The 16,432-nt window shown below is 47.4% G+C and overlaps 1 protein-coding gene across 1 annotated transcript in view; it reads left to right on the top strand.

Annotated features, from left to right (window-relative positions):
• Nucleotides 1–12,661, top strand: part of SLC25A26 (solute carrier family 25 member 26) — an 88,714-nt gene extending 76,053 nt beyond the window's left edge. The window contains exons 8-10 of the mRNA XM_074152064.1: nucleotides 5,538–5,602; nucleotides 7,002–7,075; nucleotides 11,924–12,661. Coding sequence (XP_074008165.1) covers nucleotides 5,538–5,602; nucleotides 7,002–7,075; nucleotides 11,924–12,020 — 236 coding nt within the window. The 3' untranslated portion in view covers nucleotides 12,021–12,661. The remainder of the gene's footprint in view (nucleotides 1–5,537; nucleotides 5,603–7,001; nucleotides 7,076–11,923) is intronic.
• Nucleotides 12,662–16,432: the final 3,771 nt, after the last annotated feature.

Below are 16,432 nucleotides of genomic sequence, written 5' to 3'. Positions count from 1 at the left end.
TCGGATGCCATCATGGTAGTAGTGGGGTGGTGAGTCACACAGACATGCTTTTCTCCTGTGTTCGTTGCTTGAATTCAATACTTTCTAAAAATATGTTAGAGGTCCTGAGGGGCAGGGGAATAAGCTGAAACAAACTGAAAGAAAAGTCCTTTTTGGCTTCCCTTTATGGCACAAACACATACATGTGTGTGCCTGTGTGCGCTGGTTAGTTCCTAGCTAAATCATCATTGATTATTTGGCGAAGACAGAACAGAGCAGCAATATATTGAGTTCCATCCCCAGTGCTTGTGAAATGGCAGCAGTTTCAGCCAAAGTGCTGAGAGGCCTGACTCTTCCTCGTTGAGCGCACATGTGTGAGATGTATGTATGCGATCCATGGGCTTTTTATAGAAATGCAATAGGCATGAGCATAAATATCAGAGATTTGGAATCCTCTCTGTCTCATCTGTTAATCATTTAATCCCTGGAGGCCTTGTCCAGCTTTATCGTCATTTCTGGTGCCTTAACTAGGGGAGATGTTTGGAGCAGTCGGGGATGAGAGAAGGCGATATCTGAGCAGCCGGTGGGGAGGAACCCAAGGGTTAGATCTAGGTGATAATTTAAGCCTGAGGTTGCATTTGAACCAAACCTTGCCTTGTGTCTGAGCTGTTTGGACACCAGCCCGGATTTGGGCACAGGCTTTGGCAGGCTGGAGGCAGAGGAGGGAAACATGTCCCCGTGCTGCGGGCAGGCCAGGCATGGTTGTGGTTGCACTCCACGCTGGAGTCTTCTCTGGGCTTAGGCAGCTTGGCTGGACCACTGCACGCCAGCCCTGTCCTCTCTGGAACTGGGCCAGCGGCAAGGAAATCCTGCCATCGGATATTAGCTGTTGGGAAGGCAAAGTGCTGCCCTGGAGCAGCAAGGCAGCTCCAGCTTGTCAAAGAACCCGAGTGTCCATTTAATGTGATTGAAAATTGCCTCTGTTAAAGACGCCTTCTTTCTCCCTACTGTCAAAAAAGTGTGGCTTAACATTAATAATTAATGCTCTGTGGTGACAAAGTCGCTGAGAATGGAGGTGCAAGTCCAGTGAATAATAAAGCACTAACGAGAGCTTTTTGCGCATTAACAGGGAAGACTTCCCATCACTTTTGTTTTGATCTAATCGGCTCTGACAAGATTACACACTGTGTCTAAAAGCCTGTTTAACTCTATAGCTCTGAATAAATTTTTGAGTAGTTCTCAAGATTTCCCTGCAGCGTCTGCTTGGACCATGCTTCTAACCCTGAAATTGCTGGAGGAGCAGTGCTTTGCCTCTTGGTATTTCTGCTGAAATCCAAAGAGATTCTTGGGTCACCTTGCTCTACCATTGGCAAGTGTTGTTTCCACAGCGATAAAGGACCAGAACAAACTTCCCCTTAGAAAAAAATTAACATACTATCAATAAAATAAAAGTTCAAGTCAGAACTGATTGATTGAAGAGTTCTGAAAAAGACTGGTTTTGATCTTGGAAATCAGTCGGTGTGAGAGAATGCTGTGAGGTTTAGTGTTGGACCTGAGCAATTCAGATTTTCAACCCAGATTTGGGATTCAATCCTGAGTCAGTCCCGGGTAAGCTTCAGGTGTCAGTACAGAAAATAGTAATAAAGACAGGCAATAATACAGCTCATTCTTTTCCTAAGGTGGGCTAATTCAAACAAGGACATTAGTCAAGCACAGGCTCTTATCTCTTGAAACGAGCTTGACCTACTGAACTGGGCTGGTGTTGCAGAAGAGGGTGCCAGGGGTCTGGCCAGATGACAGAAACACAGAATAAGGAGGAGCCCCTGTGATGGCTAGAAGAGTTCCCTGGACCCTTTAGAAAGGGTGAGGAGAAGTTAAAATGGTACAGAAAATAAAGGGACTGAAAAAGAACTTACCTTCCTCCCTTCATAGGATCTTATTTGAGGAGTGTGTCAAAGAACTGGTGAAACATCTTCCTATGGCAGCAAATTCTGCAGGCAGACACCTTACTGCGAGGACCTCGGGTTATGTATCATTCTCAGGTGAAATATTTCACTCTGTTCTGATGCTTCTCAATTTTATTTGCATATGACAACCAAAAAGGGTAGGACATGAGAGCGGGGACCTAGGGGAATATCTTAAGTCTTCAAGACTTTTTATTCTTATTGGCAAATAAAGGTAAATCACTCTCTGTGGATGTCTGTCTAGCACTTCCATCAAGAGCTGGTCACTGGGAAAGTATGAGTAGCAGAGGGATTTTCTGTTTCACACCCTGTGCTTGGTAAAGTTTAGCTGCTCAGCTGACGTGTGAAGATACAGTGTCCATTGTAACTTCTTGGGAGACAGGTGATGAATTTGGCACTACCGCGTGAAGTTTTATTTTCCCAGTAGAGGAGCCTGTCACTCTGCTAGAAATATTAACAAGCCCAGAGCCTTCTCCTATGTACAAATCCATCTTTATGCCTACTTTCTGAGCCCAAGGCATCACCAAATCCTTCTAGGGCCGGGGAGAAAGGAGCCTCCTCCAGGAATGAGTTGGTGAGTCTGTCTGAGAACAGACTGCCTGCAAAGGTGCCTTTTTCTCTTTGCCAGCTCTGAAGAGAAGCCAGAATGATTAGGAGTGTAAGGCTGGATGTGTCTTTCTTGTCCGCCTGATTCTTTAATACCTGCTTTTCTTGGTTGCTGTCTAGTTGATCGGACTCCAGCCTTACGTGGCAGCTCTTGGAGAAGTCAGTGACACCAGGACACAGTGACTAAAGGAGCGATTTAAACATCTGTTGGGCCTTACTGTGTATTAGAGCAGTGCACAGCCCTCCTGTTTTGAATGAGTAGACTTTGGCTGTACTCGTTGGTGTCTGTTGTATTAATCTGATGGTTGGAAACAGTCATCTTTCCATTGACTAGAGTAGGTGGGACTGAGCAGGAATTTGCTAGCGCTGTAGCCTGTTCTTGGATACCTGTGTTGAAGAGGTCGTTCTAAAATTACCTTGGACGTTTAGGGTTAAGGCTGGAGCAAATTCATTTTGTCAGACTCGCTGCCTTCGATAAAATGCAGTTCCCAACAAATGCTAGCCTTAATCTTGTGTTTTTGTCAAGCACATACAAACTTGCATTTAATTTAGTCACTATCCTGCTGCTTGTTGTGCTTATGAAGCACTTTATTGTTGCTGTTGTCATTCTAAATTGATTGGTAAATCTGTACCAAATACTTCCCAGTGATGGAAAAAGAAACATTGAAATGTTAATAACAAAAGAGTCTGAAAGATACAGATGTTCGCTGGGGAAAAAAATGAAAACCAATCAGCCTTGATTAAACCTTTCAGATAAGACTTTGGGAACATCGTATCAGGATAAATTATGTTTGTGCTAATCACTCTATCAGCCAAGATTGAAGCTTCTGCCAGTAAGAAACTGTTAGGAGCAAATGCATAAAAAAATTACCAGGCTCTGATAAGGGAAATAAATTAGTCTGGCTAAAGTGTTACCGTCAACTCTATAGCTGAGTGATGCATGGAGATTTTTTGCTCGATACAGGCCTGACAGCCGTGTGGTTCACTGTTTAATTTTATCTTGGTCTGTGGGCAAAGGACTTCTACCTCCAGACTTGTAAAGCCACTATTTTCCATGGAGATTATTTTTAGTGTTCTAAAAATACATCACTGACATGAGTACCAAAGTTTCTATCCAGACCATTCTCTCAAAGCCTTTGGGTCACTTACTTAAAAACTGGCTCACAATAAAAAGATTTTTGACCTTAAAGAAGGTCCAAGAATGGGCTGGTATTTAGTTTAACTTGCTCATAGTTTCTGCTTTGGCTTCTTGAATACAACCCATTTTTCTGCTTTTTAGTGAGGTATTACTGCTAGGAAGCTTCTGAGAGAACCAGATGGGCCAACCTTACATGAGCAGAAGCTCCTAAACCAGGCATTTTGGGCTGTTGGCTAACTGGGCTTGCCTGATATTTGTGTTTGAGATCCAGGGGACTGGACTTGTGCCTTACTGCATCTCCTGAACTGCCGTGGGACATTCCTTAATTAACTGTAAGAAGTCAATGTAGGGTGCCAGCTGGCCCAGCCTCCCTTCTGACATAGAACAGGGTTTTAATATGTTAAAGCATATGTTTAATATGGTTGAGAGAGAGAGATGCAGGTAAAAACACGAGCCAGCAGGGTAAATGCATTTTTTCATTACTTTACAGATTTTAGAAAAAATTCTTTTCCCCTCTCCCATCCCAAGAAAAGATCAATTTTTCTACATTCCATAAAACTTGGAACAGAAAATAGATTATTTTTAGCTTATTCCCTGGGTACTGTGTAGGCTTCAGTCTTTGGAGTCACTTTGTTCCTTGCTGTAGCAGATACAGGATTTATTCAAGCTCCAGAGAAAAAAAAAAAAAACACAGGAGGAAGAAGGAAGAGGGATTTCAGAACAAGTCTTTTTCTCTTTTCTTCCCCCCTTCCCTTTTCTTTCTTCACTTATTGCTGGGCTGCTCCTGCATTTTAAAAGTTGCCTTCGCTTTGGCTCTTTCTCACCATGAACTACTTGCTTGGAATATTGTGAACAGAGAAGGGAGAAAGAGATTGGAATTAATTTTAGGATGGGGAAATAAGGCAAAGGGAATAAGATCCTGGGAGAAAAAGCTGCAAAGCTGGTCCCTAGATAGACCAAGAGGCCAGGCTGTAGCCACGGGGTTAAAATATGGAGACAGAGACACACACATTTGTGGGTGAGACATGCAGATGGATAAGCTGAAGATTTCTGGCTTTCAAGAGGAAAGCCACAGCTGAGCTGGCTGCTCCAAGTGGAAGTAATGAGCTCCAAGGGTGAGGTTTGGGAGTGATTAGAGAGAGTAAAAATGCCTGTGAGGGGAAGATGGCACTTGTGGCAGCAGACTTCTGACAATTTCTATAAAGACCCTCGGGCAGCTTCACGTTGTTATCCAAAATGGAGCCAATTGCATTCATTGGAGATGAGCTGCATCCCAAACACTGGCTTGTCTTTTTTCCTTGGAAGAGAGTCCCGGGTCTAACAGTTGAAGTCCGGATCCAGTCTGCCTGTATCTTGTGGATAGCTTTGCCCCTGAAGCATGTGTGTTTCAGATGCAGAGCATCTTTCCTCCCTATCTTTCTACCATTTGAATGTTCAGGCTTTAATTCTCAAGGCAGAGCACAGTGTGATGAGCTTATTTTCTAATCTCTGCAAATGAGTAAGCAGGTTCTTCCTTTCAAACTTGCCTGTAGGTGTTGGAAATGGAATCCATTACCCGTACGACCTCCACATGTTCATATATATACAAAACAAAAGGACAGTAATCTCAATGGGGATGTTTGGATTTACAGTTAACTAGTATAGAGCTGTTTTCCTTAAGTCAACACACAGGAATAAAACACTCTGTGTACAGACCTTCAGCAAACGTACCTGGACTCTGACGTGAAGAAACACGCTGTAGGCATTAATAATGGAGCAGTGTTGACCACAGCCATGGGAATTATAGGCAGTGTGGCATTCGTGTTCAACCAACAATGTCTCACTTGTGTTTGGTGTTTTAATTTGCTCAGGTGGATTTGCAGCTGCGGTTACCACACCTCTCGATGTAGCGAAGACGAGAATTATGTTGGCAAAGGTAAGAGCGAGGAGGCCAGCAGACACGCAGGTGAACGGCTTGGGTACTTCCAGAGTTTCTGGATGGTCATTACAGAATGAAATCCAGCACCTATTAATAATGATTTCTGCTCTTGTCCTCGAAGGCAGGATCAGGTACCTCATGCAGAACTAATGAAACTGTTGAGTTCCTTTCCTTGTATTGCTCTCCTGGTCCTTTCCCAAAGGAGCAGAGAAGGGCCTGCGCTTGCGCTAGACTTCCAGACTCTCATGCGGTGTCTTTAGGAGAAAATCCTCACAGAGTCAGATGCCCGAAGTTAAACTTCCCATCAGGGATTTGTTCTCTGATTTTTGGTAATGGTTGGGCTTGAGAGTATATGTGTGTGTGTGTCTTTCCTGAGGAGGGCTTGGCACTGGATTTTCTGTCCTAAAATTTTAAGGCACAGAGATCATGATAACTTACATCTGCCATCCAGAGCCGAAGGAAAATTGCTTATAACATCAGTAAGTTCAGCAAGTAGTTAAATTGCTAGTAAGTCTAGTGTTCCCGTCATCTTCTTGCTGACCCCAGAGCAGAGCTGAGCAGCCACATAGCTAAAAGCTCTTGGTCTTTCCCTGCCCTGAAAAGAGCTGTTGTGTTGGCAAAGGTCAGGCATCCCGGAGTTTCTGTGGATGCTTTTTACCCTGTTGCTCATGTCCCTCCGTACGGGGGTGTTTCTTGTTGATGACATGCATCTCCCCCAGCCGAGTCACGCACATCTGTGCTGGGTGTTGTACCTGCTGCAGCTTCTTTGCCTTTGGATAGACCGGGTGATAAAACTGCAGGAGCTGGGTTTCATTTCTGTCTGCTGCTGCGCCGAGCAGCCGGGTCAGCGTTGGTGAGGGAATGGCGGTGCTTTGGGATGTTCTGAGACCATTCAGACAGCATCTTCCTATTAGTCATCTCTCGCTAACTAGATCACACGTGTAATTTAATTGTCTGTAGTCCTGCTGTTTGTCCTCTGTTTTGCTCTCAAGGCAATTTTCACATGCAATGCACTGCTGGTGGGTTTTTTTAAGTAAATCTTGCAGTGAGCAGCAAATTTGCCTGTTGGTGCTTTGAGAGTACGTTTTTATTAAATTCTCACTCCGGTGTCAGCTGCTGGATGTAGAGCTGAGTGTAGCGCAGAAGGGACTGGATACCCAGTTCTGAACTAACCAGTTCTGTGACCTTGGAGGGATCACTGTCTTCCATGCCTCAGTTTCCCTTTCTGCTCTTTGCCTTATTCCTGGAAATGGGAGTTTTTGCCTGTGCCTGGGCTAAGGAGATCGTTAGGATGCCTGTAATTGCTGTAAAGTAGCACTAACCAGGGGTGGGGAACTCAGTAAGTAACTAAACTTCTCTGCCAACAGTTTCCAATCTCTCTTTTTCTGTGGTGCAGGCTGGTTCCAGCAACGCTAGCGGGAATGTTCTGGCCGCCCTTGTTGGCATCTGGAGGACACAAGGCCTGTCGGGGTAAGGACATGCTGCAGAAGCATATCTCATGTGTTGTGTCTCTGTGTGTGGGAGAGAATGGGATGGCTGCTTATATTTAAAACTTGTCATACAGAAGATACTTTTAATTGCTGTACACATGGCCAGGGAGCAGCTCTCAGGTAGCAAGGATCAAGAAGGTCCCTCCAGGTAGATTTAGTGTCCTCGCTTTAGAACTGACTCCGAGCAATATCCAGGGAAGAGCGCAGAAACGGGACATTACTGGGGATTTATCCATGGTGCAATCTCTAAGCTTAGCTCTAGTCTTCCGAGGCAAGGTGGGTTTGTGTTCAATGGACTTTTCTCCATGAATGTGTGCATTGAGTCGCTTAGATGTGGTGTTGGGGGGTATGGTGTAGGGAAGAACTTTGTACAGTAGGCTAGATGGTTGGACTCGATGATCCCAAGGGTCTTTTCCAACCTAGATGATTCTATGATTTGTGTTTTGCATCCATTTAAACTTTTGGATATGCACATTGTCTTGTGGCAGTGGGTGCCACAGATTGATCTTGAGGTGTGTGAACCACCCCTCCTGAGGCGTCAGGGAAGGCCAAGGCAGGAACCACGTGTCCCTTCTGGACACTCTTTCCTCCTCCTGGAAATTTCCTACTGATTGGAAAACACCAGCAAGGTCTCCTTCGTTGCTTTATATTTGCTGTTCTTACTGTGAAGCGTGATGGGTGCGTGCGATGCCAGCGTGGTGCTGGCAGCAGGGACAAGCTGAAGCAGAAGGAAGGGAGCCGTGTGCTCCCTGACTTGTCTTTTGAGCCTCTTGTCAGGTCTGGGCTTGAGCACAGCCCGCTTGGATTTCTCCAGTGAGGCACTTGTTGCAAAAATGTTAAGTTTTCTGAGACAAGCTTGAGTGCAAAGAGTGATTCTGAGGAGCCACAGAGCAGCTCCCTGCTGCTTTCCTCCTGTGACCGGGGTGTAGAGATGCTCTGGGCTTTCTGCTGACTGGTCAGGGAAGCCTGGGGTGATGTCTATCCGGTCTCTTGAGTGCCTCGCTTTACCCATTCCTGAGATGGAGGATTGCTTTTCTGACATTGGAGCGGTGTTGTGAACAAAAAGTCCTCTACTAACATTTGTAGACCATTTTGAGGTGTTATAGGCTTATAAATTATTATTGATTTTTACGGACACCTGCTTCATTTATGCCACCTTGCCCTCTTTGAGTGTGTGAGTCATACCCGTTACTGGCCACTCGTAGTGAATGTATGGCTTAAACAACTCCTTCAGTCTGTGCTTCCTTTGGTAGGGCTTGTGTCCCATTTGCCTTTGGCCTGGAAGAGAAATGGAGGTTTTTGGAAGCTTTACTTGAGGCTTTTCACTGTGATTTCTCAAAGGTTTTTAATCCTCTTGATGTGGCCGGTACTTTCAGGGTGCCGTTTTAACATTTGTAACCTGTTGCTCGAAGCAGCGTGCACATCACAGCTTCGCGGGAGATAGTTTTCTCTTAACATCTGATCTCTGCTTGCACAACTAATAAAAGTTCAATCCTCCTTCTACACATGTGGGAAATAATTCAAAACAAATTGCAGGAAGTTCCTGAACACCGATTCCAGGAAGAAGTCCAGCTGTGCCCCCCGGCAGCGCTCAGAGATCGGTTGTCTCAGGTTCACTCTTTGAGATGATGAGGTGACCTGGGGGTGGATGGGTTTTGGGTCCTACACAGCTTGGTGGACTCTGGGGCGTGTTTTGAAAGGGACTGGGAGAAGTGAGGCCATGTCTGCTGCTGGTGGAAGTTGAGCTCTGAAGGGTGTGAAGAGGCATGGATTTGGCTGGGGAAACCTCCCCCTTTCCCCAGCCAACAGCAGAAAATGAAAATGTGTGTTTGTGTTCTTTTCGGGGTGTTTCAGCAGTGCCCTTTTCTAAACAACCCAAAATTAAACTCTGCCTAAAGATAGTACCCGTGGACTAGGACCAAAGGGAACACAATTCAATTGAAATCAAAACAATAAGCAATCTGGAGAAAAAGTAACATGTAAAGGAGTCCAAGCTGCGTCAGCTGCAAGGAAAAGGAAGAAAGTCTTGGGAAAAATAAACGCAGAGGCTGCCATGCCTGCTGCCAATTATAAATCTATTAATCAAAAACAATAAAAATGTCGGGCTTTTTTGGCCAGTTGCAACATGAAATGATTTATGGCTCCTCTAATAAATCTTGTACTTGAAGAGGAGGAATTCTGAGGGCAGAAAGACGCATTGCTTATTGCCACCTTATTAAAACCAGAGAGCGGGGCCCAGCTTCCTGGTCGGCACCTAGTAAATCCCCCTGCATCATGCCAAGAAATTTCACATCCCTTTCTGTCCGGGGAGAGCTAGGCCTGTGGCGGGAGGTAGGATAGGGATGGGATGAGCGGATCCATGTGCCCCTTTGCTCTTGCCAGTGGGATAGACAAAACCATTCGCGGGTTTATGGCTTGTCCAACTGTTTTTCACGCAAGGAGCTAGTGGCGTTTGAAAGCCATGGATGACCTTCACGACTCATTGGTGAGAAAGACAAGGGTTATTTAACTGATAAATCTGGTGAGATGGCTTTTCCCAGCTTGTGTGTAGATGGGAACAGAGCTGGTGGTTTGCACCAGGCGTCCCATTCCTCAGATGAGCTTCCAGGCTGGGATGGACATGGCATGGTGGGCACTAACCATTGCTTTCCTTATCTCACCGACGTGAGTGGCAAAAGCAGCCCGCGTCCCCAGGGCTTGCTGCTTTGTGGAGCACAAGCTGCCTGCAGGAGTGAGCTCAGTGCAAAGCTGTAGTCAGATAAAAGCGGTGGTTTTTCTCAGCGTGGCCACCTCTTTGGTCTGGAGCGTAATATGGAGGTTTTGTGGCCAAGCACACAGCGCCATTCCCAGCACTGGCCTCTCTCTGCCATGTCCAGGCACTGCAGTGCCTTTTCCAAAGGGTGACTTCAGGGGTCCCGGTTAGTATTTATTGAGAAAGAATTTGCTTTAGGTTGCTGAGCTGTCACCCAGAAACGTCACCCTGTGCTGCTGAGATGGTGGGACTAGGTGTATTGCTGGGCTGGGGACCCTGAAACGAAGAGCTGCACCCTGGAGGGCACACACAGGGTTGGGGAGGGCACAGGGTGCGGGTTGAACACCTGCAGCCGGGTCTCGCCCTGGGATTTACACCTGATTCCTGGATTTGTGACTCCTGTCAAGCCATTCCTCGAACGGAGAGCACCTCAATGCCTCTGTGTGTTTGGTCCTTGCCAGTCACTGATATGCAGTGCTGGATCTGATCAGTAACTGGGAGAGTTGCTTAAGCACAAGGGAAAATCCAGGCAGGGAGAGCGGAGTAGCAGGATGCCAGGTGAAATCTGTACAAACAGGTAGGAAATACAACTAGACAGCAGATCTGTGCCCTCCAGAGGGGTTTCTGATGGGGCCAGCAGAAAAAAACCAAACCAATTTATGTCATGTGCTGATGAGGGCAGGTGTGGCCCCGTGGGGACCAGCAGAGCTCAGCTCTCTGGATTCAGGGCAGCCCCAGAGCCGTTCAGCTCCGCTCTCCCGCAGGAGTGAGCCCGGGGTGGGAAGCGTGGATTGGAGAGGCCATGGGTGGCAGGTGGGAAAGGGAAACTGGGGGGAGCAGGGCCAGGATTCTTGGAAGTGATGGTTAGTAATAGAGGTTGCCAGGGATGCAGCTTGTGGGTAACTGAGTTATCTGCCCCTGTTTGTGTAATAGCCGTGTCTCGGGTGGGCTGTTCTGTAACTGAGCGTCTGCCACTGCCGGCTAATTCGGCAGGAGAAGGATGGTGTGCGTTTCGAGAGCGATGCTGCACCGTAGGATTTACCCTATCAGCGCTCTGTCCATACATGCCTTGTACAAATTACTCTGTTTTAAAGCTGTCATTATGGTAATAGACCCAATTGCTGTCTAGTAAAGCCATAAAATGTTTCCATCTGCCTGTGTGCTCCAGGCTCCCTAGCAAAGCTCATTACAACCAAAAACACAGTTAACTGCAGCCGGAGGTTTCCCCAGCGCAGCCTGAGCAGCCGGGCGCAGGCAGGGAGCAGCTCCTGAGCATCCCTGGGGGTGCAGGCATCTCCCGAAAGCCTGGTTTCACTGGGAATTGTGCCTTGTCCCACTGTGGGCACAGTCCTAGCAGGGAGTGTGCAGGATTCGGGAAAAGCTGGGAGCAGCATCCACGCAGAGCTGAGCCGGAGCGTGCTGTGAAGGGCTCCTGCCGTGCGGGCGATAGATCAGTGGGGGGATGCCAGACAGATTCCAGCCTAATGTTTAATCCTTGCTTGCAACTAAGGAAGCCCTTATATAATCCTCTGGGAGGATACACTGGCCTATCCTGAAGTTGTTAAACCAACTATGAGCTTAGACGTGTCGAGCAGTTGGCTTTGCACGAGTTTCCTGTTAACTTCCAAGAACTATTAGCATCAGGCACCTAAAAATCACGGCAGCTGAACGCACAGCCATTCCTGCTCGTCCCCGTTGGATGTTACTGGGCTGTCCCTGCAGGGGGGGAGCTCCTGGCAGAGAGAGGGGGTCCCTCTGCTGAAGCTGGATGGGGGTGGTGGAGGACGGGACCCTTCCCATCTGTCTGCAGCCCCGTGTGGGGATGTGTCTGAGTTCCTCTTTCCATAGCGTGGCCTGTAGCCTCCTGCACCTGAGGAGCGTGGAGAGGGTTTAAAAATCATCAGGCTTGGGAATACTTTGCTAGGGAAGCCCAGACAGGTTCCTTCAGTGAGCAGCGGGGTGGGATTTAAGAAACCAACAAAAGAGAATTTTTCTTGGCTTTGTTTTTCTGAAGCCCCTGCAGCTGGTTGTGCAGCATCCGCTCATCCTCTGAAACCGCCTTTCCTTTGCCTTCAGCTTGTTCGCAGGTGTGGTCCCACGGATGGCAGCCATCAGCCTGGGAGGCTTCATCTTCCTGGGGACATACGAGAAGACTCGCCAGCTGCTGCTCTGACCCAGCCTGGCCAGTCCTGCCGGTGGCCACCGAAGAGCTGGAGGAGGAGTCCGCCCGCGAACGCAGCCTTCCTCCCGCCGCCCCTCGCCCTGCAGAGCAGCTGTTCAGCCGGCTGAGAGCCGCTTTCAGTGTTAAAGAAAAGTAAATCCTCCAATAATCCAATTTCCCAAACATGAAATTTTCCTGCATGGAAAGTGAGTGAGGTCACCGCGAGAGTCGTGCCAAAAAAGTAATGTTTGGGGGGTAAACAGCTAATTACGGTGGCTGAGAAAGGCGTTATTAGAACTCCTGCAGGGGAAATGTTTTGCAAACCTCCAGATCATGGGCCGAGCGGGGAGGCTGAAATAAAGCGAGTTTTCATAATTCAGTGGCACCTGCCTCATAACACAGGGAGGGTTTCTCTGGTCGGGGAAGGGGCCGATAGAGTTACAGCCTGCTGCCCTCCAACAGCACCGAAGGTATTCCAGGTTGGGAGAGCTCTCTGTAAGAGACAATAATCCATTTGTTTCTGATTTCAGCTGTATTTGTGAAAGTTTATATTCCTGTTTATACCTACAGGTGCTCGGCAAGCATTCCTGTGTGGTAGCCAGTGCAGCTTTATTAATTAGACTCACATTTCTCCAGTAAAAGCACGGGCTTGTATTATTTTACAGCTGTGCTTGAGCAAAGACGTGTGGCTCTGCCTTCTTTTGGTCTTCCTCCCCCAGCGGCCGAAGGAACGGGAGGTTGGAAGTGCTGCAGCCCGGGAGGGAGGCTGGGATGGCAGGGGGAGCACATGAGTTCTCCTGCCGATGGACGGATGGATCCTGGGGGCTCTCCGGGGGCTGCTGGCAGGCAGAGAAAACCTCTGCTCTTGCTCTTGTGTTAGGAAACAGGAGCTGTGGTGGCCAAAAAACGGTGCAGGGATGAGCTCGGTGAAAAGGCCTTATTGAAATTACTCGATTAAAATGATCACCAGGGTCTGGAAGGGGGGAAATGGGCCGAGTTTACACCAGCAGCTTGGTTAGCTGGTTCTTGGGAACGTATAGATGCGGAGGGTGATTGCACGGGGACGCCCGGGTGGGCAAAGCCGAGCTGTGGCACCGAGGACCCGCCAGTGGGTGAGAGGGGCCGGGGCGGGCGGTGGTGGGTCACACGCTGATGCTCAGAGGCTGAGAGACCCCTCACACATCGGGGGTGAGGAGGTGGGTGCTGGCACTCAACGGATGGTGAGTGCCCATGGTCAGGCTCGAGCGCGGGTCAGAGCCCGGCCTGTGTAGCCATAGTGGCACCGAGGCCACCGGCGTCAACCCGGTGGCATCACACGCGTGCGCCTGCTGGTCTGTGCATGTCCCCTCTGGGTCATCACCGCACTTAAGTCGTACCTGTGGTGACGAGCTCTCCTGGGCTGCTGTAATTTAACATTGAGGTTGTTCTCCTCGTTAGGAAGACACAGGTGTAGGCAGTCAGCAGGGCAAGGGAGATGGTTCTGCCCTTCTGCTCCGCTCTGGTGAGACCCCACCTGGAGCACTGCGTCCAGCTCTGGGGCCTCAGCGCAGGAAGGACATGGACCTGTTGGAGTGAGTCCAGAAGAGGCCACAAAAATGATCAGAGGGCAGGGGCACTTCTGCTATGAGGGGAGGCTGAGGAAGTTGGGGTTTTTCAGCCTGGAGAAGGCTCCAGGGAGACCTTATAGCCCCTTCCAGTAACTGAAGGGGTCTACAGGAAAGATGGGGAAAGACTTTTTAGCAGGGCCTGTTGTGATAGAACAAGGGGTGATTGTTTTCAACTAAAAGATGGTAGATTCAGACTAGATATAAGGAAGAAATTTTTACAGTGAGGATGGTAAAAGACTGGCAGAGGTTGCCCAGAGAGGTGGGAGATGCCCCATCCCTGGAAACGTTCAAGGTCAGGTTGGACGGGGCTCTGAGCAACCTGATCTAGTTGAAGACGTCCCTGCTCACGGCAGGGGGGTGGGACTAGATGAGCTTTAAAGATCCTTTCCAACCCAAACTATTCTATGATTATATGACTTCGGAGTGAAGGAGAACAAGTGCCAGCCCAGGTGTGTGTGTGAAGGCCTGGGGGGGCTGGTACAAAGCCTGAGCCCCCGCCCAAACCCGGGCCAGGCTTACTAAGGCTGGATGTTTTATTACACTGTCATCCTATGACATAGTAATAAGACTTTTTTTTTTTTTTTTTTTTTTTTTTGAGGCCGAAACTTAGAAAATAATTGGCAAACAAGTAAAACATACAGAACAAAGGACATAATTCTTAAAAATAATCTTTAATTAAAACGGGACGTTTCAGCCAAGTCCCGTATTGGCTGGTTAATTCTACCCGGTCCCATGGCACGGTGTAGCAGCGCTTCCTGCCACTTTTAAGGTTGTCTCTTTTATGAAGTTTATATAGAGCAGAACAAATTTTAGGGGCTCTGGGGGGATGGGGGAGAGGGGCAGGGAGATTTATTACTCTGTCTTAAAAAGCTAACTTATATTTTCTGTTAAAGCTCTTTAAACACACGATGAGAGGGTTAGCCCCGCAGTTGGTGCATTTAATTACGTGAGCTGAAAAGAATCGTGCCTCGTAAGTCGTTGCGTCCAAATGCTGGATTTTTGTTGGGATTTTTTTTTATTTACTTAATATTTGCATAATCAGTTTTTGTTATCACCGCTTTTTTTTTAATTAAAAAAAAAAAAACCTAAACCCGAACAACCAGCCAAATTGTTTTAGCCAACCCAAAGCGGGGGTGAGAGACGGACCCCGAGTGTCTCCTCCCCTCCGCGCGTGCTGATGGATGGGCTCCGCATCCCGGATCTCCACAGGAAGGACGAGGTCACCCCGGAACGGGACCAGGCAGGTGAGAGCCCGTAGCCAGGGCTGTTCTACACACACCAATTTGTCTAATCCCGCTGAAAATGACACTTTTAGTTATGGGACTGGGGGAGGAAAAGACCTAAAAATGTGTTTGTTTTTCTCCTCCTGCCTGTTTGCCTTGAGTTCCGGTGACATTTCATTTCAAGTTTACTGAAACGTAAAAAATTCATTTTATTCCATTACTTGGATAACGTGGAATAAAAAAACTTGAGTCTCAGACCAGGCACCAGCCTCTTAAAGGCTCTTTTCTTTTAAAATTTTAAAATATTTTAACTCAACTCCTACATGTGTTAAGGGACTTAGGAGAGTAGTCTCAGAAAATCTGCTTCATGCCCAAAGTTGTAATTTAGAGGAGGAAATACAAAATACTTTTTTTTTTTTTTTTTAAATATACAGAAACTGACTAGAGATTTATTTTTTTAGTTAAAGCAAGAATTCCAGCTTATCTCCAACGCTGCCTCTGGAATTTCCACACAGGGTGGGGTTGGGGTTTGAGAAAGCCAGAGGTGTTCAGGACTGCAGCCGAGCCTGCTGCTCTCCTGGCCCCCCTTTTCCTTCCATACTTCCACGCAGCACCCCCCCCGCTCCCTCCCAGTGCCTACCCAAGGCACTTCCCAGACACTTGAGCACGTTGATATATTAGAAATGTATTTCTTACGAGTTCTTTATTGTATCTTTCAATACAGCCCCCAAATTCCACCCCATCCGCGAGTCAGGCTGCCAGAGTTTCCTTCTGATCTATAAGCATCTCACGTTAAAGCCGTGGGTCTGATTTCAGGAGTGGATATTTTGGCAGCCGGGCTGCGTTTTCATCAGAGAAAGACAGAAAAGAGGATAGCAATGGACTAGAATTTTATTTCATTTTCAACTGAAACTCCCAAAAGCCTCACTCTCAACAAAACGGTTGTAATATTATAAATGAACCTTTATTAAAGACACTTCAATGCCGTTTGTTAGACACTTCAATATCTTACATGTTTTTCAATGTACAACATTGTACCAAATTTTCTAATAAATAAATAACTTTGTACACAAAAGTAATACTTCCTCTTTCACATTGCCTCTTAGAAGCAGCAAATTCACATATTTAGTGGAAGTCATAACATTAGGCAGTTAACTTTAGTCAGAAACATCGTTTTCAAATGTTAATGTGGCAAATCTGCTTTGTATCTGCAATGGTGATGACATTGCCGCCAGCAAAATGAGTCAATTCAATCGTTCCCCGTCTTCCCCGGGCCCCCCCCCCCCGGTTCCACCTGGCGCGTCCGTCCTGCAGCACACCCCTCCCTCCAGTAAAGGGGAAAAAAAATAATCACACTCGGTTTATCATTTTTTTTTTTTTTTGTTTCTAACATCCATTTCCTTTGCTTTGAATAAAGTTGGCACTCGACATAATTCGCCACCCGTCTCAAAGTGCAAACGCGTCCGTGGTCGGGAACCGATACAGACAGGTAAGAGGAATTATGCCTCCCAGCTTCACCTGGACGGACACCAGTGAAACTCGCCATCGGCTACTGGGAAACAGACCTTTCCTCAATGGAGGCGGTGGCTCCTCA

Source organism: Numenius arquata, chromosome 8 (assembly GCF_964106895.1).
Source record: "Numenius arquata chromosome 8, bNumArq3.hap1.1, whole genome shotgun sequence".
In the NCBI taxonomy this organism is placed as follows: domain Eukaryota; kingdom Metazoa; phylum Chordata; class Aves; order Charadriiformes; family Scolopacidae; genus Numenius; species Numenius arquata.
Note: the sequence above shows the minus strand (reverse complement) of the source record. Positions and strands in the feature narration are given on the sequence as shown.